Source organism: Acanthaster planci, linkage group LG12, assembly GCF_054643075.1.
Source record: "Acanthaster planci isolate LZ-2023a linkage group LG12, COTS_SCS, whole genome shotgun sequence".
Classification (NCBI taxonomy): domain Eukaryota; kingdom Metazoa; phylum Echinodermata; class Asteroidea; order Valvatida; family Acanthasteridae; genus Acanthaster; species Acanthaster planci.
Genome location: NC_141788.1, coordinates 11,590,105 through 11,611,752, shown reverse-complemented (window position 1 = coordinate 11,611,752; position 21,648 = coordinate 11,590,105). Strand labels below are relative to the sequence as shown.

Sequence of the window (21,648 nt, the reverse complement as noted above, 5' to 3'; positions counted from 1 at the left end):
TCCAATAGAGTTGAGCCATCGGGAGAGCCACCATGTATAGCTGCAATGGCATACTAGTACCGGTACAAGCAGTCTGGTTAGACAAGGGAAGCAAGGCTGGTGTGGCCAGCTAGAATGGGGCAATGAGAAGTAACCGGCAATGCTCTTGCTGGAGTTTGGAAAGCACTGTTGAGATTACAGATATCAGAGGAAAGGCATAGGCCAGCATCCCGTCCCAGTTGATCTAGAGAGCATTTGTCGCCTAAGCCTGCAGGTGACCATCACAAAACGGGTTTAAAATGATTTCTTTCATTTGAGAACTTGTCTAGCAAAGGTAATTGTTATGTCACTTAGGACGTTGCGGCCAGTTTAACCAGGGTTCTTTTTGTTATGCACTCGCACCAGGCTCGTATCCTTTGGTCATTTAGTTCTTGCTTCAGCGTACATGTGAAATGTTAGAAATGTATAAATCGGGTAACTGGCACTCCGGGAGATGGGAGGGTATATAACCTGCCCCCACCTTGTCTGTATTGAGTTTTGTGGTGTGGGAGCCGGAGTGAGTGTGTCTCGCCGGGTTGGGTTTTCGTCGAGCAGATGGGTGTGGACCTTCAGCCCCTAGTTTCACGACTTTTAGGATAAACTTGATATCAATTTTTTGACTCAAGTATTAAATAAAAACAAAAATACTTATCAGATATACTTCTAGAAACCTTGAGCTTGAATTCAACAGCAAAACATCACGAAACCAGCGAACCAAGGTATCACAAGAGGGTACACTTCGGTTAGACAAGAGAGGGTGCTATTAAACATGGCAACGAAACGTTTGGCAGTTAAATTCGCTATACTGAACGACCGCTGTACCGAACATTTAGTGTGGACCCCGTCTCGTTCATTATAGCGGCATTCCACGGTGATTCTTTTGTTTGTGCATTGCAGATCTCGTATTTGATCTTCTGTTTGTCTGAGGTATTCCTTGATCTTTAGTCTGAGTGGAGCAGTACTAGAGTTTGCTCTGTGACAGTGACAAAATCTGGTGCAGAACACTGGTAGTCGAGTTCTCTGCTGAGGCAAATAGGTCAATGTTCCGTTTTTCGACTTTGGCAAAGATCTGCTCTGCTACGGTGCAGCGCAGTGTCCACTCGGTTGTGTTTTTCCCCAGGAGAGGGCATCTCCAATAATGTTATCAACTCCTGGGATGTGGGTCACTTGCAGCCCAGTCCCTTTGTCTTGTGCCCACAGGAACATCTATCTCGTCATGAGGCACAGACAAGGTGCGTGTGTGCCTCCTTGATGGTTAATATAGGCATTACTGTGGAGTTGTTTGAGAGTATCAGGATGCATTGGCCCCTGATGCTCGAGCAGAAGTACTGTAGTGCGTTGAACACTGCTTGGAGTTCTATTATATTGGATATTATATATTATATAAGTTTGGTGCAGGGGCAGGGATGCTCTCCATCCAAGTTGGGACGCGTCCATGGTTATCGTTACTGCTGGGTTTGCCCTTGGGAACGTGATCCCTGGTAAGGTGTTCTCTCATCTGCCACCACTGAAGGTGTGGGCAGACAAAGTCCATTATAGGGATGGGTTGCACGATTTGGTCCCACTTCAGTAGGAAGGACACTAGCAGGTGGAATTGTAGTGGCCTCATGCATAGTCGACAGAGGGGAACTAGGTCTATTATGCTGGCCATCAGACTTCGGAGGCGTAGCCAAGCTCGGGCAGGGGCTGACAGTCTGAAGGTGAAGAAGCTCATGCATTCTAAGAGGCTGTTGATGCGCTCACTCGTCAGGAAGACTATACCTCGTCGGAGACAGAGGGTCGCACCCAGGTATGTTGGTTGTTGAGTAGGCACGGGTCTCAACTTTCCACGATTGATGAGAAACCCCAAACGACTTGTGAGGTCATTGTGAGGTGAGTGGAAGCCATCATCTCATCTTGGATTCTGCCAATTCGGTAGGCACTGTTGGCATAGACCCCACTGTCCCGATAGCAGCACTAGGGGAGTTGAGTATTCTGACCACATGCACTGCAGCCCAATCCCCTGTGCGTAGCTGTAGTTGTCTAACACCAGTTCTGCCCAGAAAGGGGCTGGAACAGAGTGGACCATTGGCACAGTAATCACACGTATCAGCTTAAAACTTTAACTCATCGATCTTACTGTTGACCAACTTCCGTCTGTTTTGGGGGAGAGTTGAAGACTGCTAAATGCATTGAGCCCTCAACTGTCCCAGGTTGCCTGGGTGGCCCTAAATAATATTGCTAGGTGATACTGCTACATAGAATCAACAACAGCAATCTGCACTCATGCAAAGAAAGAGAAAAATACTACCAAAAAAAATGACAAATGGCAAACACAGAGACAGAAAACATGTAGATGTAGAACAGTTTGTTGCTAAAACGCTGCAACTGATCAGGTTACCACAAGAGTGTGGAGCGAGAACGGAAACTCACAAAACTAAAAAACGCCAAAAGACATGAACGTTATCGATGGTGCTAAGAAAAAGGACAAACATGGTGATGGCACAGCAATGCATTATGGGAATAATTGATCAAGTTTTTAACAAATAAAATAAGGCGCAAAGGAAATTTGCATATTATAGCGACTGTTTGGGGTAGGATGAAAGCAGGGGTGGGCAAATCTCACCCCTGCTGAATTTTCAAAGCACACCGAACAATTAAATTCTAGACTTAAACAGCTCATCTTTCCAACAAATTAACCATGTTCCAATAGCAAAATATTCTTCCAATTGGTCAGAGGCCTGAGCTTAGAAAAACCAAATCAATGTATACCTCTTCGTTGCTCCCCAAATCAATGGTTTCCAGATACTTCTCAGCTACTTCGATAAGAGCATCTTTTGGCCACTCAGTAAACCAATCAATTGTTGTACAGTTCACAAACGCTGGATACATCCGAATGCGGTTTCTGTGAAGTAAAAGTAATAAGGGTATTATATATATGCTTGTGTTCTTGTTAAGTAATATATATATAGATTACTTTACAAGACCAGAAGTACAATGAGTTCTTCCTAATGACAAAGTTAAACAACCAAAGCTGAAACTTAATAACTAGGAGCTTTTCAACAAATGACAGACTGCATTACTGAAGCAAAGAAACATTTCTCAGATGGAAATCTCCATTCATAACATGCTGGAAATGAAATCAGGCTTAAATTTACTTATAACCCCCAAATCCTTGACATTATCACTGTCAACCATACTGAATCCATACAACCAATTTGGAAGAGTCCAATGGACTATTCTTTACACTTTGCAAAGTCACAGTGGCAGGGCTTGACCTTCATTGATGCTAGGTTTGGAGGGATCAAAAAGAGATACAGCCACAATAACCAGGCCAATTAAGTGTGAGTGAGAGAAATGGGAAAAATGTGCACAAGTCTCCCTGGGAAATCCAGTTATAGTCTATACAAAAGAACACCATACTGAACATGACAAATTCCACAAATTGTTTGGTACAACAGTCATTTAGAGAAACAATTTTCAGTCACCAATACATCTGACCCTGGCCCATTTAAATGCACAGTAGCCTGCCTCACTACTACGGTTACCAGTGCTCGTCTCCCGAAAATCCCCTTTGGCACAGGGGGTGAGACCAGGCATTCCAACAGCCCACATAATGGGTTTCTTTTAAGTCCCCCCCTTCCAACTAATCCCTGCCCTGATTAAAATCCAGAACAAAATGGTTGGGACATGTATCATTAGCCATACCATTTCTAGGTTCCCTACTCCCCTGATCAAAGTTGCCATCTCGAGCTGGAGTGCAGATTGCACAATGAGACACAACATTAAGATGGGGACGGGGGGTGGGGACCCAACGAGATTTGGCCAGGATTGTAGGCAGGCAATGGTAATTTGGCACGCTCTCTCCCTTTCCTGGTATTACGCTATGCATTGAACACGTCTGGAAAAAGCGTTCCACGGTTTTCATTGTTTTGACCGTCTTAAGTTGTTACCTGAGGGGGAACAGATGCTGAAAACGGAAGATGAAGTGAAGAAGGAGTGAAGAAAATGACTCGCCAAACCCGTGCTCAGGTTCAGACCCTCCAGTCCCTCCTGAGCCCAACGCCGCGGCCATTGCTGTTTGCTCCCAGTGACAGTCTTCAAGAAGAGCACCCTCCAGTGACACCTACTGCAAGTCCACTGTACACACTACAGTATTGACAACAATGGACTACCTTGTGGAGGCTGAGACAATGGCAGATTTTTCTATCGTCGTGACTGTTGACACTTGCGCCCTTGACTCCCGGCCTTCTCAATCCTTTGATGTTCCAGGAACCCCTCTTCCACTCACACCAACCCCAACCTCAAGCTCAACCTGCCACGTTCGCTCCCGAACCCGGGCCCTCCACCTCTGGCCAGCTTAGGCAGCCACAAGTCTTCCAGAGCCAACTTGGCTTCCATGTGCCATGCTACTACTGGTTCCCAGCCCCCCACACTTGTTACTCCAACCCGCCACTGGCCAACCAACCCCTTAACACCACTAATTCCATTGACTTCGGTAGGGGCCCTGCTATCAGTTTGCGAACCTCTAGGGACCACAGTTTCCACTGATACTAGGGAAAGAATAGCCAGTAGCGACTTTCTATCTTGCATTTTCCCCACTGAACCTAAGGTGACTCCTACCCCTACTCAACACTTACCCCAGGACTAAGGCAGCTTGGCTAACAAGGATCCCTGCACTCCTGGGGATGCTAATAAAATGACTTCAGAGAGAAATAATCCCATGCTAGCACTTGAGAAGCTGTGAAAAGAGGTTATACCGGGACACATGGAAGGTCCATTTCCAACAATTTCTCATAGAGGTCTTGTCCCCAAAACTGAACCTGGCAGCTCTAGGCTTATAAAGCAGCTTTCTCATCCCGAGTCCGACTCCGCCAATGACGGCACTGATTATGACAATTATGTTCGGTACAATACATCTCCTTTGAAGATGAAGTTAACTTGGTAGTAAGTGTGGGAAAAGGAGCCCTCATGGCAAAAGCAGACATCAAATCGGCACTTTTTGATGACTTCTGCCTATTTGGAATCAAACTTCAGGATAAGATATTCATGGACAAAACACTCCCAATGGCGCCACATGCAACCCTGCATACTTTGAGCATTTTTCACCTTTGTGGAATTGGCCGCGCTGGTTCAGACAGGCTCCAGTTGCATATGTCATTATGTAGATGATTTCCCAATGGTGGGGGGGGGCAAGTTCTAGTGGGCTTCTTTTGTGTTGGAGTTTATTGGACATTTTCACCGGGTACATGTAAGTGTGGCAGTAGGGGTGCCATAGTCAAATAACAATACATTCCTTCAAACAACACAGCTTATGTTTTGGGGGTTGAAAATTAATTCTGTCGTGCAGACAGTGTCCATCCCTACAAACGTCAAAACATATCCGAAGAGGTTCAGGATGCACTTAGTCCTTCTAAGGCAGCACTTAAAACCCTCAAATCACTAATAGGATCTCTATCGTTTGTGTATCATGCTGTCGCCTCAACGTGCTTTGGGGGTTACTTTCAACGCCAGTGGTTTAACAGGGTCTGGCCACAGTTCATTCCCTTTCAGCATTGTGCCTGGTTTCTCCATCTCTGGCCATCTCCAAGTGGCCATATAGCTGCATTTATTGCCCACCTCTCCCTAGAAGGTCTCTCCCCCTCTACAATTGGTATGTACACAGCTGCTACCGCTTATGTGCACAAACGTAACGGTTGTTTGTTCATAAATGAGGGAGGGTCGCCGCTGCTGCGTACACATACTCAGCAGTCTACACGGCTACCTGTGTGCACGCATTTACTTGTACCAGCAACTGATACGGACTCTGTGTTGGCTACTTTCCTTTGCAAATAAAATTTTAATTTCCTTGATTTTAAGTCCTAAATCTATTTCTTTTTTTTTCAAGCAAATTTCAGTGTTTTTAAAAGTGTACGAAAAGTTCAGAGGCTAAGGCAATGTTCAGTATACCAAATGTTCTGCACAGTCATTATAGAATTGTACTGTATTTTTCAAGACATATTTTTTTCAAGATGTATTTTTGTACTGTAAATTGTAAATTGTACTGTAGTTAAATTTAAATGGTGGATTGACCATCAATATGCAATGTCATATAAGGTGACTTGCTGACAAACGTACATGTACAGGTTTGCATTTTTAATGATGGTCAAGCCTTACCACTCTGACTTTTCATTTGAGAAAATATAAAGAACGAATTGGATTCCGGCACAAAAGCTGGGTTTGAGATTCAGTATGGTTCATAATAAAACAGGTTCAGGGGTCGACATTAAGCAGATGCATCAAGGTTTTGCTTCTGACAAACCATGATTAGTGCCTGGAAACCAGTGATAAAGTAAGAGCTTGGGCACTGAAATTAGCGGCAGGCCATTACTGATCCTCTTTGAGGCGATGACACACATTGCTCAAAAGAAATCATCAAAATATTTACCAAAACTTAGCACTGAACCGTCCAAATCAATCAGCTGTAACTCCACGTACAGACAAACACTGTATACAATGTATACAACTAATGACTATGCACAGTTTGTGACCTCGTCCACACCAATCATCCTGCTGCATGTATGAATGCATGCAACAGTATGGCCTTCAATATTGTGGGAATAAAGTCTGAGCTTCACTAACATGCTTAGTTCTAAACTGATCAGATATGACCAAGAGTTCTGTGCCAAAATGTGGGATGAATGAAACACAGTGAAATTGAGGTACATATAACTAAAACTCCAGGGCACTTGAATCAATGGTGCACACTACCACTGCAATGGAAATTCAGTTAAGAGATTCGGGCGGGCCCGTGGCAGGATAGGTTTGAAATACCAGAAGCCAAGTATACACAATCTCATTTTTCCAGCGTGCTTAGATTTTTGGGTTGTATGCAAACACTGCCGAGCGACCCAAACTGGGACCTAAACGTATGCACTGTGAACCACATTTTGGTTTTCTTTTAAGGATGTGCGGAGTTCTTACATCCCCATGCCATGATCGTGGCACAGTAGGCCTTTTAAAATTTGTGTGGACGTCGGTGCGCCTGCTTTGAAGTGGTTTTTGCAGAAATTTTGTTAGTCATGGCATAGGATCTGGTGGCATGGTGTCTGGTGTCATGTTCAAAGGATGAAAGAAGAAATGTCACAGAACAAATGCTATCCATGAGAAGGTTGTATCCTTTTGAGATAATGGAATTGGCAGAGAGGAGCATTAAGTCCCAGGCCAGGCTTCCGGTAGGGCAAGGGGCAGAGTGACTCGTGACTATCTGGCTTAACATCCAATAAATGACAGCAGCATTAAAGACAGCAGTAAAAAGCAACTGCTCTTTGATTTTCTGACAAAGTAATTTAGCATTGATAAATTAAATACTTATTGTGTTTGCAGGAAATACTGAAAACTACACCCCTAGGCAACTGTAATGTGTAGAATACATGTATGTGGATCAGACAACCCTTCTGTATATTCCCTTGTATTTATCCTATAGACTTTGCCAAATCCCGAGCACTGAGTGTACGTACGTATGTACGTGAGACTGGAAAAATCAGCACGCTGGGATGGCTGGCAGAGAATGGTTCTTGTCTTCTTTATTGCAAATTTACACTGAAAATGAAACTGGGAGCAACACTAAAGCATTAAACCAAAAACCCTGGGAAAAGTCATGATATGACTTCACCTAAAACAGCTCCCAGGTTGATTGAAACGGCTCCTGAAAACCCCTGAAATTTGAAAGGCCAGGAGCTGTTATCTTCAGGCCAAAAAGCTTAATGTCGACCCCTGAGGGTGGTTGGCAGGGAAAAAGGCATGTCATTTGCTTACTATGCCCATGCAATACATTTATGGTTATCAAAAGTGAGATAGCATTTTCTGTATTCAGAAGTAAATTTGTTCTTATTTGAAGCATGCAATAACTTGAGCAGCAATGATCTTTGAATACCTGAATGGGTCTCCAACTGGACTCATGCAAAGCACCACATGTAGATTGGTTCGTACTCGCTCAATATAGTAGGCAAACATGCTTTCTGGTGATTCATGAATGCCATCTTTCTTGGCATCTGCTGAAAGAGCATTGCGGACCTATTGAAAATAAAATTGAAACAAACTGGTATTATTATGAGGGTTAAAATCAACCATATACAAAAACAGATTTTAAAATCTAAAGTTCAGATTTCACCATTTATTACGACTCCTCCAACAGCTGCAAACACCACACACAAAAAACGGTGCCCATTGATGGATGCGGTATGCAAAATGAAACATACTTCCAAACAATGGTTGACTGACCATTGTTAAAAACAGAACAAAATTTTTATTTTTTCTTGGAAACAGCTGTATTCTGGGCGTAAATATTTTACAGATTGACCAAGGCTGTTTTTTTTTAACTTTCTTTCAAGGAAAATATTCAAGGATTATTGGGCAGTTCCATATTCGTGATTTTACCAAATTGGTGTAACCTACTTTTCAAAACTTCTTTAATTTACACATGTATAAAAAAGCAACACATCATTAATGTTTAATCTGATACCAGACAGCCATATATAGCCTGACAATCTCAAGCAACTTAAAGCACAAAGCCATCATTTATAAAAGAGAGAATTTCATTCAGAATTTTACCTCTTCAAACTCTTCTGGTTTATACATGGCAGGCACTTCCCCACTGCTAAGAATGTTGTTGATGTCTTCCAGGAAAGATTCTTCCACTACTTGTGTGTCATTGAACAGGAAGACTGTTGGCTTGTTTTCTACACCTGCCATGTAATACAGGCGCTTCAAATCTGATGAACAAAGAAGTTTCAATAAGCAACCTCGGCAGTCAATTTTGTGAAAATTTACAAAACTGTGTAAGTCAAATTGTATGACATTTTATTGGAAAAGTTGTGCAAAATCTTGCAACACATTTTGAGCTGATGGAATGAAATGAGGTGTGCAAATCTGAAATTTGGTGAAATCATTTCACTGGCATTAAATTCTAACACACAAATCACAAATGAGTAACTAAAAAAATAATCCTGTTTATTGTAAAGTGTATTATCATTTCACTTGTATAAGGTTAATACCATAACTTCTGAGAATTGTTTCTTGGAATAAAATGCATCTTTCATGATCAGAATGTCAAGAGATGCCAACTGTTCCAAGGAAATAAGACAAAATATGATGAAGTCTATTCATTAGATATTTTGTAATTTTATTGTTATAGTATAGAAGAAGCAGAACAATCATAAAACTTTCACAACTATCTTCCAACATTTTGGTGGGTAAACTATTCACAGCATTGTAAAATTTTTATGATACAACTGCAAAATAAATTTGTTGTATACATCCAATATTTGTATATGGTATTACACTCTCTTGATATTGGCTGCAGATTTTTCACAATGGGGAGATAGGTTCAAAGTAGTTTACTAACTTTAAATTCTCAAAAACATGGTTGCAATTTTCCACCTAGAATGACATAGTTGTAAAAGGGCTATTGTACTGAGAGAGGGCATTAAGTGGGTGGGGTGCGACTATACTGCTGTATTGACATAATAAGCAAATAATATGACTATGGAACATGAATTATTTAAATTGAAACTCAAGTTTGACAAAATTCAAACAATCACAAGGGTAATGTATGCAAAAAAAAAATTTGAGAAGCTTCTCCGTCCACTCAGCTAAAGCCACAGTTAATACAAAAGCTTCCGGGTACATCTCCCATAAGCTTGATTTAATGTTGTCCCAACAGCTACACAATCAAACATCAAAAACACTTTAAGATAGTCTGACGATGAATTTGATCTTGAAGGTTTAAGAGAGGAGAAGGAGGGGTTGGTCCCGAACTAAATTTTCTGGAGTCTCCTTCCTTTTTGAGGTAGAAATGAAATTTGAGGATTTTTATTGGCTTTTTCAGCTTTGAAGCTAAATTTTGGTGAGGCCAGGAAATAAAAATCCCCCAACTGTCTTCACTGTATTTTAACCACTTGCTGCCGGGTGCCCTCGGAAATGTAGTGTCTAATGCCGGGCAATTTTTCAGTATCTTCGGTTTTCAAAAATCTTCAAAAATTCATATCTTTTTTCCTGAATGCCTAAACCCCATCGAGTGACTGTCTGGTGGCTCCTCTAAGCTGACAGACATCTATTTCAGCCAGGCCTGCCACCTTGTAAACAGAGCTCAGATTGTGTGGTGTTTACATAAGTTTCTTCTGTTCCTGAAACTGACATAGTGCACTGCTGGAGTATTTTCAATACGGGCCAGATTAGCATGCAGTGGTATTGTATCGCTCATCACTGGAGTACCGAAGCGCTTTTGTCTCCAGTATTAATCCCTTCATGCCGAATGCCACAGACAGTGGTATAATCTTTCAAATTATGAGAGATTTCCTCCGCTATTGAAAACTGAAAAAAATGTTGGCAATTCCCGGTAGCTCGGTCTTTTGTACCAAGTACGGTTTTTGTTACAAGGCTCAGCTCTTTTGTCCAATTTCGGGCACCCTGGCTATGCGTACAAACCCAAGGTATCCGAAACAGGGCTCCCCGGCAGCAAGTGGTTGAAAAGCAAAAGCATTCTGATTCCTTGATTTTTCTTGGGGGTAGTTATTCCCTCCCCACTCGATGGACCGAGTGACAGAGCTTAAAGAACCTGAGAAATGGATTGAATACGCACTTGAAATAATCACAATATAAGTCAAATGATAAAATCCTAATGAGGTCATATCTGTGTGTTCATCCAAGCTATAGTGTTTCGTCAAGTGTCGATACCCTGCTAGAAATCCTTTACAACTTCAGCAAGCACAGAATAAGCATGTCCCACAATACTGTAATTGGTACAGAATTTTAAAAAGATGCACCAAATATTCATACACCTTGCACACATGCAGAATTGTTGACTAATGTGAGACCTTCTAAATTAAATTCCTTCCCCACGTTAAGTGTGACTCGGGTCTACTAGAGAATACCTACTCAAACAGTCATTTAATATACAAATTTCCCATGCGCATATTCACTGCATTCAACTATTATTCCCTGCATTCACTGAAAAGATTTGATGATCCATGGTGCACCCTGACCTCCAATAATGCAGCGCGGCTTCGCCGCCATGATCGGCCTTCTTTTCAAAAGCGACTCAAAAGGTCAGAGCCAGAGTGGGGAGGACGGGCGGGAGAGGACTGTTTGGGTAGGTATTATCTAGTAGACCCAAGCCACACTTAGTGTGGGGAAGGAGTCTACGATGCTCTACCTACCCAAACAGTTACTACATATGCAGAGTAGTACCAGTCTAGGTGGGAGGATGGCAACGACACATCTTGTGCTGAGAATACACTTTTACATATAAGGGAGCTTGTCCAAAAGGTCGAACCTTGGTTTGAACACGGACACCGTGGTTTTCATAGGTCCTTAGGGACCAGCTGACTGTCCACTGCCTGTTTCAACTTACCATATCAAAGGAACTGACTAACAAAGCCCCATATTGTTATTTAAATTTTACACCGGACACAGCTAGTGGAATCTGACCGCGGCGGCTGTGGTCGGTTCCACAGACACTTTGGAGAGCTGCAGCCGCCGTGTCTATTTTAATTTATTGGAATCCAATCCCTAGCCTTTAATTGTTGCACAAGAGTCATGTTCAGTTGACTTGCGGTCCTTGGAGTCCTTCTTTACAAGTTGCACTTTTGTGCCACAGAGTTTGTCAGTGCATAATTGGTTAGCCTTAATTCATGCACTTTGAAATAATTGGCACTGGCCAAACCCTTTCACTGCTGTAATTACAACATCAAGTGTCTTGTTTCAGAGGCACACTTTAAATTCCCAACAACTGTTGGTATTCCGTTCAGAGCTTGCTATCCAATCTCACTGAAATACTTTGTATAAATGTTTGAGGAGAACCACCGCCTGATCTTGGACACATCGGAGAAGTAGGGCCTACACACTGGAGCTGTCAATCACTGTTTAGAAAGGGGATTTTTTTCTTTGCAGATTGGATAATTTTTTACTTTTATCTGATTGAAAAGGCCCTCAGCCGTTAAAAATTTAATGCCCAAATTTTTTCGAGACACATGTACAAATACACGAAAATGATTACTGTTGGTCATTTTTACGTAATTTTTCAGGGAGAAGGGGCGTAGTATAATTTCAGAATGAAGTCTTTCAATCTGAAAACACGGACTGAGCATGTATTTCAGAAATCTTGCACATCTTAGCCTCTCAAATAAGCATTTTTTCCGATGCTTAATGAGAGCAAACCCATTTTCTGCTTTAGATTTTTGTGTCTATTGTTACTATGTTTTTGGGTAAAATTCAAATTATACCCAAATTTATGATCGTATGTAGACATACCCCGTAAATTGTTTTTTTCCCAACTGTGCCAGCAACCTCCAGGTCATCATCCCGGAGCTACTATGAGTAGCGCTTCAAGTGAGTCTTTAGACTTAACAGTCTATAGAATATGTACATGTTTAAGTGGTGAATAAAGCGGGTATTTTTGTCTCAGACATTTCTTTTTTAATAGATGTATACCAATATGGTCAATTGGCTATTGGGTACATTTTTGGTGAAGGGCAAGAGGAAAGAGCAAATTTAATATACGCCCATAAAAGTGAAAAGGCTGGTCCATACTTCAGGGAAATGCAAAAATAAAGTGAATACAACGTCATGAAAAATTTGTGACTTTATGAAAAAGTTGTAGCGATATTTCGCCAGAGATGAAGTGAGTTTGACTTTTGCAACTTCTGACCTCAAAATTTTGCACACTTGTTTGCTTTCCGATTGAATATGAACTTACCCATTTATAAAGAGCACTTGCAAATCGCGGTGGTGGAAACACATGCGCAGTGTATCACACTGGTTACCGCCAGCCGAGCCGTTGGCAAAGAAGGCATGAGGGAAATGCGGCAACCAGTCAATGTACAATTCCTGCCAAAAGGGTCGCAAACGTTCCACTACATGTACATCGTCTATGACTACAGCTGTACAGTTGCAAGTCAGAAAAAAAAAACACTGCCCTCACAAATTGTTTTGCAGGTTCATTCACAAAAAGTGATCTCATGTCTATCTTGGTGTTTTCTGTGTTCATGTATGTACTACTCGTATTTGAAACGAGCGTTTCTGCAAAATTTCCAGATGCAGCAAGAGGCTAATCGCCTGCCCCTCCAGATGCGTCACACACTCTTACAATGCGATACACGGACATAATTTACCAGTTTCCTGTAGTCATGACAAACGTAAAGCACGATTCAAAAATCAGTGATTTTTTACATTGATTACAAAAACGTCAAAACAAAATTTCCCTTTCCAATTCCGATAAGAATATGGCCAAATAAGTTTGCTTGACTACTCTCACATTTCAAGAGCCTAACTAATTGCCCAATACTGAATTATTTATATTGCTGCAAAAGATCTAGCGTACCTGCCAATGAAACTGTGTGTTTCCTTGACGTACATTTTGCAAGACACAGCTATCCAATTGCAATACATGTATGTCTTCATGACATCGTGCTTCCTCAGCAACCATCTCGCACGCGGGCGACCGCGCCACATGCTCGGACTTTCAATAAATCGTGTCATGCAGCTAGTGTTGAAAATCATAAAACATACAAAAAATTAAATTTAAAAAACTTTCCATGACACAATTTGTGCTGGGAAGACTACTTGGATGGGGGCTTCAGTTGAGGAATCTTCACATTCTTGCAGGTACACACAGGCCTACATGTGTATGCCATATAGCATTCGTTGTTATCCATGGCGATCGGAAGCCTTTTAAAAAAATCCCAGGATCGATGCTTTCACATGTATTTGCTTTTTTAATCTCACATGCACATTAATATTTTTCATATGACAGTGAATTTCATTATTCTAATCACATCACAATGTATTTGATTAATTCGTTGGCATTTTCACAAAGTGACAAAAACCCGCCGGTGGAAAATCAAAAATTTTTCAATCTGGAGTTTTTCCTACCATTTCCTTTGATCTAAAGAACAAATTGGCAAAGTTTCAAAGCGAAATGTTGTTTAATTTCATAGTACCCATAAACAAACAACCAACAAAAGCTTGGCATCTGTGCTTCTCTACTTTCACGAAGTGACAAAAAAGTCACATTGTTATCCTTGAACGAGTCTGGGTGTACACATGCGTGCAAACGATGCTGTGCATGTACAGTACCTCTAGCCTACATGAAAAATAGGCACATGTTGAAATACTGGATAGCGCTCTCCATGTGTGATTCGACATTGTGCCGAGTAAAATATTATTTTCGGGCATTGCGCGGATCCCTTTGTGACTTTCTAAGAAGAATTCACCATGGTTATTTCCCCGACGTTTTGAATTGCAGATGCAGTGCCCACATTCCGAGGATAACCAGTAGATATACGTGTACATGAACATGTGCATGTACATGTACACCGAGCGTCTGTCTGTGCTCCATGCATAGAAAATATGGGTTGACCGCGGTCGCTGCGGCAGGCATGCATAATTCAAGACATGATCAGCATAACAACTGCGTTCATCCCGGGGCTGCCTCATTAAATGTTCTTGGCATGAGTGAACTTCAACGTGATCGCCGCAAATCCTAGCAACAGGGCTTAACTGCAGTGACTGTTTGTGGTTAAACCACAGCGACCTTTTGGACAAACTCCCTAAACAAGGAGGAATGTATAAATTCAAGAATTGGTACAGGAACTTCATAATGACTTGTCGTCCGTCCTACAGGAGGCCCCTTTGACCTCTGCGCTGCAGACAGTAGAATTGTTCTGCCATTTGCGTTGTCACCCTGCAGGTCATCCCTCAAGTTGCAGGAGGTAGAAGGAGACTTCCAACATGCAGTTTTGCAGATGTTTGCAATGGAAACACCTCAAGAGAAAGACCAAGATGCAGATACTGCTCTTGCGTCATGAACCCTAATGTAGTAATGGCTATGTTCATCAGAGGTTAATGGCTAGACTGGATCAGCAATCAGTACTCAGTGAAGTGCATTATGGCAGGCCTGCATGGCGGAATCTGTGCTCACGTGGAGCCACGTAAGTGGGGGCCACAGAATGGTCATTCTGCTGATCACAGGGTTGTACGTGGTGAGAAGCAGAGGAAATAGATTTGCAAAATTTCTCCCGCAGGGCCCCTTGAGGAAACCCCGGATTACAGGGTGCCAAGGGGTGTGTAAAAATTCCAACAGCTTGAAGAAGGTTAGGTTCAGATGCCTGGGGATGCGGACTGGAGAGACGCAGCAGTAGGTCTGCATCACGATGACAAATACACCATGACAGAACTGAAAAAGATAGGAAGACTGCCTGGAAAACGTTATTTGTGTGTTCCTGTCTTGGTGCCAGGTGACACAGCCTCCAATGCTGGTAGGTTTTGACTTGTAGCTGTCATTAGAGATCACCAGGTAAGGCATGGATGTGCTTCCCCGTGGCCTGGGCGAGCTTACCGATGGCAACGAGAGTAGCTCCAGAAGGCCGTGACAGAGACTCGGAATTGGGTCCGTGAACCGATGGCGTATTCACCAGGGCGACGATCCGGGAAGTTGGCCCGGAAAGTGCTACCATGTGAATTACGTCTAGACATGTCGGATGCTAGGTCACATTTGTGTGTAACAGCCGCCTGGAAAAGTGGGGCTGTGGCTCATAATCATTTAAGGAGGGAGCCCGATGGACTCTCACAATGCAGATATAATCAATGACAGAGCAATGATAATAAAAGGTCATATCTATGACAAGGAATTTCTTTCCTTTTTTTTATTTCTTTATTTTCCATAAACTGATAACATAAGGAATTTGTAAAGTCCCAAGGAACCTGTTATAACAGTGTTCCAATAGAGTAGTTGTCTCCAAGACATTCTTCTTGAAGGCCCTAGATAAAGGGAAGGCAACGAGGAGATGTTGCTTGGCACTATATACACCGGGGCCGCTCTGAATTACAAGACGAAGCAGTCCATTAAGGCGAAGGGTCAGTTGACAGGCACGGGCGTAGTCGTTGTCTTCCTCCGGAAGGGAGGCTGACGGAGGATCCAGAATCTGGAACATGTCAAAGGCGGTGAGGAGGCCAATAAAATCGGTGTCATCTTCAACCAAAGGCATGGTCCCTTTGCTTCGACTGAATTAAGGCCGTGCTATAATCAAGAGCCGAGAGTGCCCCTCGACGATGTCTAGTTGAAAGCCTGAGTCACAGATGTGCTGCGATGGCTTGAAGCCCGAGCGGCAAGCAGCCTGGCAGATGGGAGAGGTCAATGGTAACTGCAGAATTTCACGCAGAGGGGCCAGGAAAACAGAGCTCCAATGACAAGGTGATGCCAATTAAAAGCCAAAGTCGTGGTGGCTTGAAGCCGCGGTGGCAGGCGGCTGGGAGGTGGAGGTGGCAGACAGGGCCGCAAAATGCCCGAGGGGGTGTTCCCAGTCGAGGTCAGCAGGAACTGCAGATTTATGGGCAGAGGGACCAGGAGAAATGAGGTCCGATGACCTGGTGATGCCCAGTTGAAAGCCAGAGCCACGGATAGGCTAAGGCGGCTTGAAGCCCCGGAGACATAAAAACCCTGGTATGCTCCGCGGGACCCGAAGAGGGATTGGCAGCTGTCGGGGTGTCAGATGGCTCGATGGCACACCAGACAGGGAGGGCCCTGGCATTTGCAGGGAGCCTGCCCGGCCTGGTGACTTCAGTATATGGGTGAGATGGGGTCGCTGGGAACGCTGGCCGGAATGCTGCGTGGATTCCTCTGGGCCATGTCAGGTAAAACGCATGGCATACCTCACGATGATGGAAGGACGGGCCCCGGAGACGTCTGATGGGGTACTCTCTGGGAGTTCTGGCTGGCTTGCCAGGCCAGCAATTGACCAAGGAGACAGTGTCCTTCCCAGATCCTGGCAGTGTCCCTGCTTGGGTCTTCCGCAGTCGACCACAGAGCTTCCCCGTCAGCTCCGTGGGGCTGAACGAACCAGGGGCCTGGCCAGATCCTGGCTGGAACCCCCTAGATGACAGCAAGGCCTTTTCCTTGTCCTGGTAGCCGGAGATGACAGGGGAGTACGACAGATCCTGACAGCGACCCCTGAATTTAACGGGCTAAGGCCAATAATTCATTGGTGAGGTAGACACAGCGTAGCTTGAACGAACCTCGTAGTAAAGACAGTAAACACTTGCAGGGTGCACATACAAGAAAACTGAAGAAAGAACACAAAAATATACACAAAAAGAACACTTTTACCAATAAATGGATAAAATCCAGGTTATACTTTGTTAGGAAGGAAAAGTGATCAAATCGACCCAGAACCGTGTAGCGAAAACAGAAGCTCGATAAATTGAAGATGCCTCAAAAGACACGTCCATTACGTTACGGCGCTTAGAAAAGAAGGATGATTGTGGCGGCAAGGCCGCGCTGCATTGTGGGAGGTCTGGGTGCACTACGGGTGATCAAATCTTTTCAGCGAATGAATAATACGTGCACGGGAAATTTGCATATGTCTCGACTGTTTGGGTAGGTAGAGCGCCATAGACTCCTTGAAATAAAATGTTCTTGCTCACAAGTTGTTATACTTACCATCCCTGAATTCCACCTTCCTGTATACACGGGTGACTTCAATCTGGAATGTCTGATACTCACAGATGGAGGCAGCAAGTCTTGTTAATGACTGGCGTCCACTACCACCAATACCCACAAGTAGCATATTACCGCGAGGTTGGCCAATCACACGAATGATACGGGATACTGTAAAGCCAAATTGTGGTAGGAGATTTTCTGTGTCATATTCTCATATTATCCTTTAAAAATAAGGCTATTAAGGTTCTATCAACGCCTTGCTCTCTAACTTAAGAACTCAGGTGGACACATCCAATTCTTTCTGTTGTAAATATTATGACATACAATTTGTCTTTAAGGTGAAAAGTATGCAATAATTAGATAAGTTAATGACAACTTCTTTTTAATGATCACATGGCTAATATCTTACCATGCTCAATTGCATCTCTGAACAGGACTAGATCCATTGCAATGACACCTGGGGTACTGTTATAGTCTTCCAAGGCATCCTCCATGAACCTCTTGAGGGTTGAAAACTCTTGTAAATCCTCATATATTGGCACTTCTGCCTGAGAGATGAAGTCACCTGGGATAGGTTGAGTGCCAGACCAAATGAAAAAAAAATGTGTTGTCTTCTGTTCGAGTAAGGGGGCAAAACAGACGATGCATTTTAAACCTTGATCAAATATTGACATAAGTAACATAGCTCTGGTAACATTTTAAACTTAGGTCTGGAGACTACTCGTCATAATAATTGTCTCACATATCAACAACAGACTTCTGATATTAAAGATGCTAACAAAAATTAAGAATAATTCAGAAACTTGGTAACTTCTCTCACGATCAATCATACACTGGAATGGCAAGATACTACGACTTCACTGACAGTTTGGAAGGCAGAAAAAATAACCAAAAACTTGTTTAATATACATGTACTTTTGCTATGCAGTCCCAAGTGATGGGAAATCAATGTCATCTGCTTGAACTACAGCACTGTTTGGCACAATTACATGTAGTTTCCTAATATGCTAATATGAATCCTCTGCATTAAGCCTCACATTACTAAAATTTGGAGCAAAATAATATTTGCATTATTTTTACCTAATATTCTGGTTCTTTGCTTTAACCCTCAAAGAGCAGAATCTATCCCCCCCAATCTCGGCTATACGATGATGTATTTCAATGAAATTTGGCACTATCTTAGAGGCACACATACTAACCATCTGTGTAAAATTATATGTAAATTAATTAAGTTTTTATTTTAATTATTCATGATACAAATTTGTTTATCTTCTTTTGATTGTCAGGCGATTTTATTGCATTTTTCACGTCAAAGATGCTGTATGGATTGTATATTCAGTGGAAATGAAAACAGAGATGCTATGAGCTGTATACAGTAATATGCATAAGTCAATTATACAATTAATCACATGTTAATTTACTTAATTACCCAAATGTAAAGGTAAAATTTGGCAATCAAAATTGTTCACATATGTAGCTGCAGTTTATATTTATCATCAAATGAAAAGTTACAACAAAACTAAAATTGATCACTTGTTCATTATTTAATTAGCTAAAAGTCTGCAATTTAGCTCATTAAAAGGCAGAGTGTTAATTAGCGAGAATTAACTAATATTTCCAAGAATATGAATATGAATCTCAGTTTTGCATGGGCAACATTCATGTAGCCACGGGTTTACATTTATTATAATATTCACATTTATGTATAATAAATTTAGGGTTGATATAATACTAATTTGTCTAAATGTAATTAAAATCTTCATTATAATTAATCAGTAAATGGCCAATTGAGCCATATCGATAGACCTTCCCCAAAGCAAGAGACATCATACTTCACTCTGCCTCCTAAAATTCTTTACTGAGAGAGAACCCCAAAATTTGGGGTCAAAATGAGGCTAATACATTGGAAAAAATTGTCATAAAGTATTATCATGAAGAAATTGATCCCGGAGATGCTATAAGCAAAATAAACAGAGAGTGGATTCTCTCCCCCCCCCGACTCTTTTAGGGTTAAAACATATTTCACCAACTGTTAACATTACACAGTTTTAAACTGAATATAATTAAATAAACTGTTGAATTGGATGGCGGTTTTGAGAAATTGTACATGGATTGTTCACTTGTGCAGAAAAAATTTCTTAAACACTCTGCATGTCTATTCATGCTTAAAACTGACGCACAAAAATAATTCAAAGTAGAAAGAAGGCACGTAAGAAAACATGTAACATACCAAAGACAGGTGGCTGTTTGTTCGGACAGATGTTGTGGAAAGTCTGTTCAAAGAGATTGCCAAGCTTCTCACTCAAGATGTTCACAAAAGCCTCACTGTCTGTCTCATTGACTAAACGGTCTGAAAAAACCCTGCCATGATAAATTGAACACGAGGGGTATGGTAATAATAATTAAATCACTGCCTTTGTATACCAATGTCAAAGTTTGTACATGTGCTGATCCTGATGGATGTTTGAGAGCAATTTGTTTCAATTTATGAGGCAAGTATTCAATTTTTAAAGCTAATAGTTAGGCACCTTAAACAGGGCTTAATATCAACATCCAAATGAAATTTGCCAACAACTATAAGCTTCATGGGCAAACACAGGAGGGAACTTTTTTACTATAAATAGTGTCTTGTCCAAACACTATGAGAATTTCGTAGTCAGTTACACAATAGACAAAAGGGAGTGCACAGAGTACTGCTGACAGTATGTATACACAACTCAAAGTGCTGTTATTTTCCACATGACCTACATGATGGGCAAAATTGATTATTACTGCACAGAAGCACTATTGAGGGATAAAAGCTACCTGAAAAGGTTTTTCGTATTTTTCCAAGCACAAAAAAAAAATTCATATCGCACGGCACAAAGAAAAACAAAACTTTTCTTTCAACTGAAGGTGTTAAGGGGTTAATATCAATAGTTTATTGCTTGAAAAGGGAGTCAGTCCAGATATTATGTTTAATTACATTATTTTCCTACATACCTGAAGCATTCATGGATCCACAAACGTGTTATGCTTCCCTTGGTGTCATGGAAGTCCTTATGTGCTCTAAGCAGGCCTTGAAATACCTTGGAAATATCTCTAAGATTAAACAGGTAGTGAATCTTTGCAGGTGTGGGAAGAAAACGCTGTACAACAGCTTGGTAGATTTCCAGTGTGGCCTGAGTCATGGTATCACCAATTGGTTTGACATCCTCCTCAAAATCCTGCAGTTTCTGGTTGATCATTGTGCCAAAAATGCGCTTGATTTGGGAGTCCTGCAGGATGCACATAAAACACATAAAGGTTCTTGACTATAAACTTACATTTTAGTCTTTCAAAATCAATTTGAAGATTTTCAACATTGATTAAAATTACATATTGACACATAAAGGCAATGTACCCTACACAGATGATTATTAGACAAAATGATAACCTGGTTGTAGGTATTATCTAATGAGGAGCTTGAGAATGCAGCTGTAAATGCATCCATATAGTTGCCGTTGTTTTTGTTCTTATGACAGCTAAGTTCAGTATCATGCCTTGTACAATCCTTTGTCAGTCACACAAACAGCAATTTATGTGACCAAATATCATTTCACATGCAACTCACACTTGGAAAAGTCATGTTGATCAGGTTAAACCTGCTCTGCAATCGACTTGAGATGACCATTCGACCACCGCCTGGTGGCCCCATGGCGGCAAGCAGCTGCATGTCCTAAAATATTGGAAGAAAATGCAAAACGATAATTTTTATTGATAGCTTGTTAAACTAATTCATCAAAAGGCTGAGGAGGACACACAAGCATTATTTATTCTCAGACAACACACAAAACAGCCCCCTTGATGAAGGCTTGACTTTTGGGCATACCTTTCCTAGTTGCTGGTTTATTAAATTTGTACTTTCACCCTTTACTAGAACTTCGGCAGCTTTTTAATGGGGTATGCTTGGCCTCATACTTGCCACGCTCAGCATACACGGCCCAAGTCCTTGGCTTGCTTGCCAACCATTCACCTTACATACACAAGTAAAGCGACCAAAATTAAACACTAGCCCCACTGGCATGAGTGGGTGCTTCCCAAGATGCTTAGAACTAGTCAGTTGTCTTATGCCTGAAAATAGGTTGAGAAACACGCTGTTGGAACAAGCCCCACTAAAACAAGAGGATACTTGGCGCACAATTTCCAAGATTGCG

The 21,648-nt window shown here is 41.9% G+C and overlaps 1 protein-coding gene across 1 annotated transcript in view; it reads right to left on the bottom strand.

The window, feature by feature from the left end:
• LOC110980179 (dynein axonemal heavy chain 2-like) overlaps positions 1 to 21,648 on the bottom strand; it is a 281,550-nt gene that overhangs the window by 79,165 nt on the left and 180,737 nt on the right. Inside the window, 8 exon segments of the mRNA XM_022236585.2 lie at positions 2,770 to 2,902; positions 7,913 to 8,052; positions 8,590 to 8,750; positions 17,474 to 17,641; positions 17,883 to 18,038; positions 19,704 to 19,834; positions 20,456 to 20,730; positions 21,066 to 21,170. Of these exon segments, the coding sequence (XP_022092277.2) occupies positions 2,770 to 2,902; positions 7,913 to 8,052; positions 8,590 to 8,750; positions 17,474 to 17,641; positions 17,883 to 18,038; positions 19,704 to 19,834; positions 20,456 to 20,730; positions 21,066 to 21,170 (1,269 nt within the window).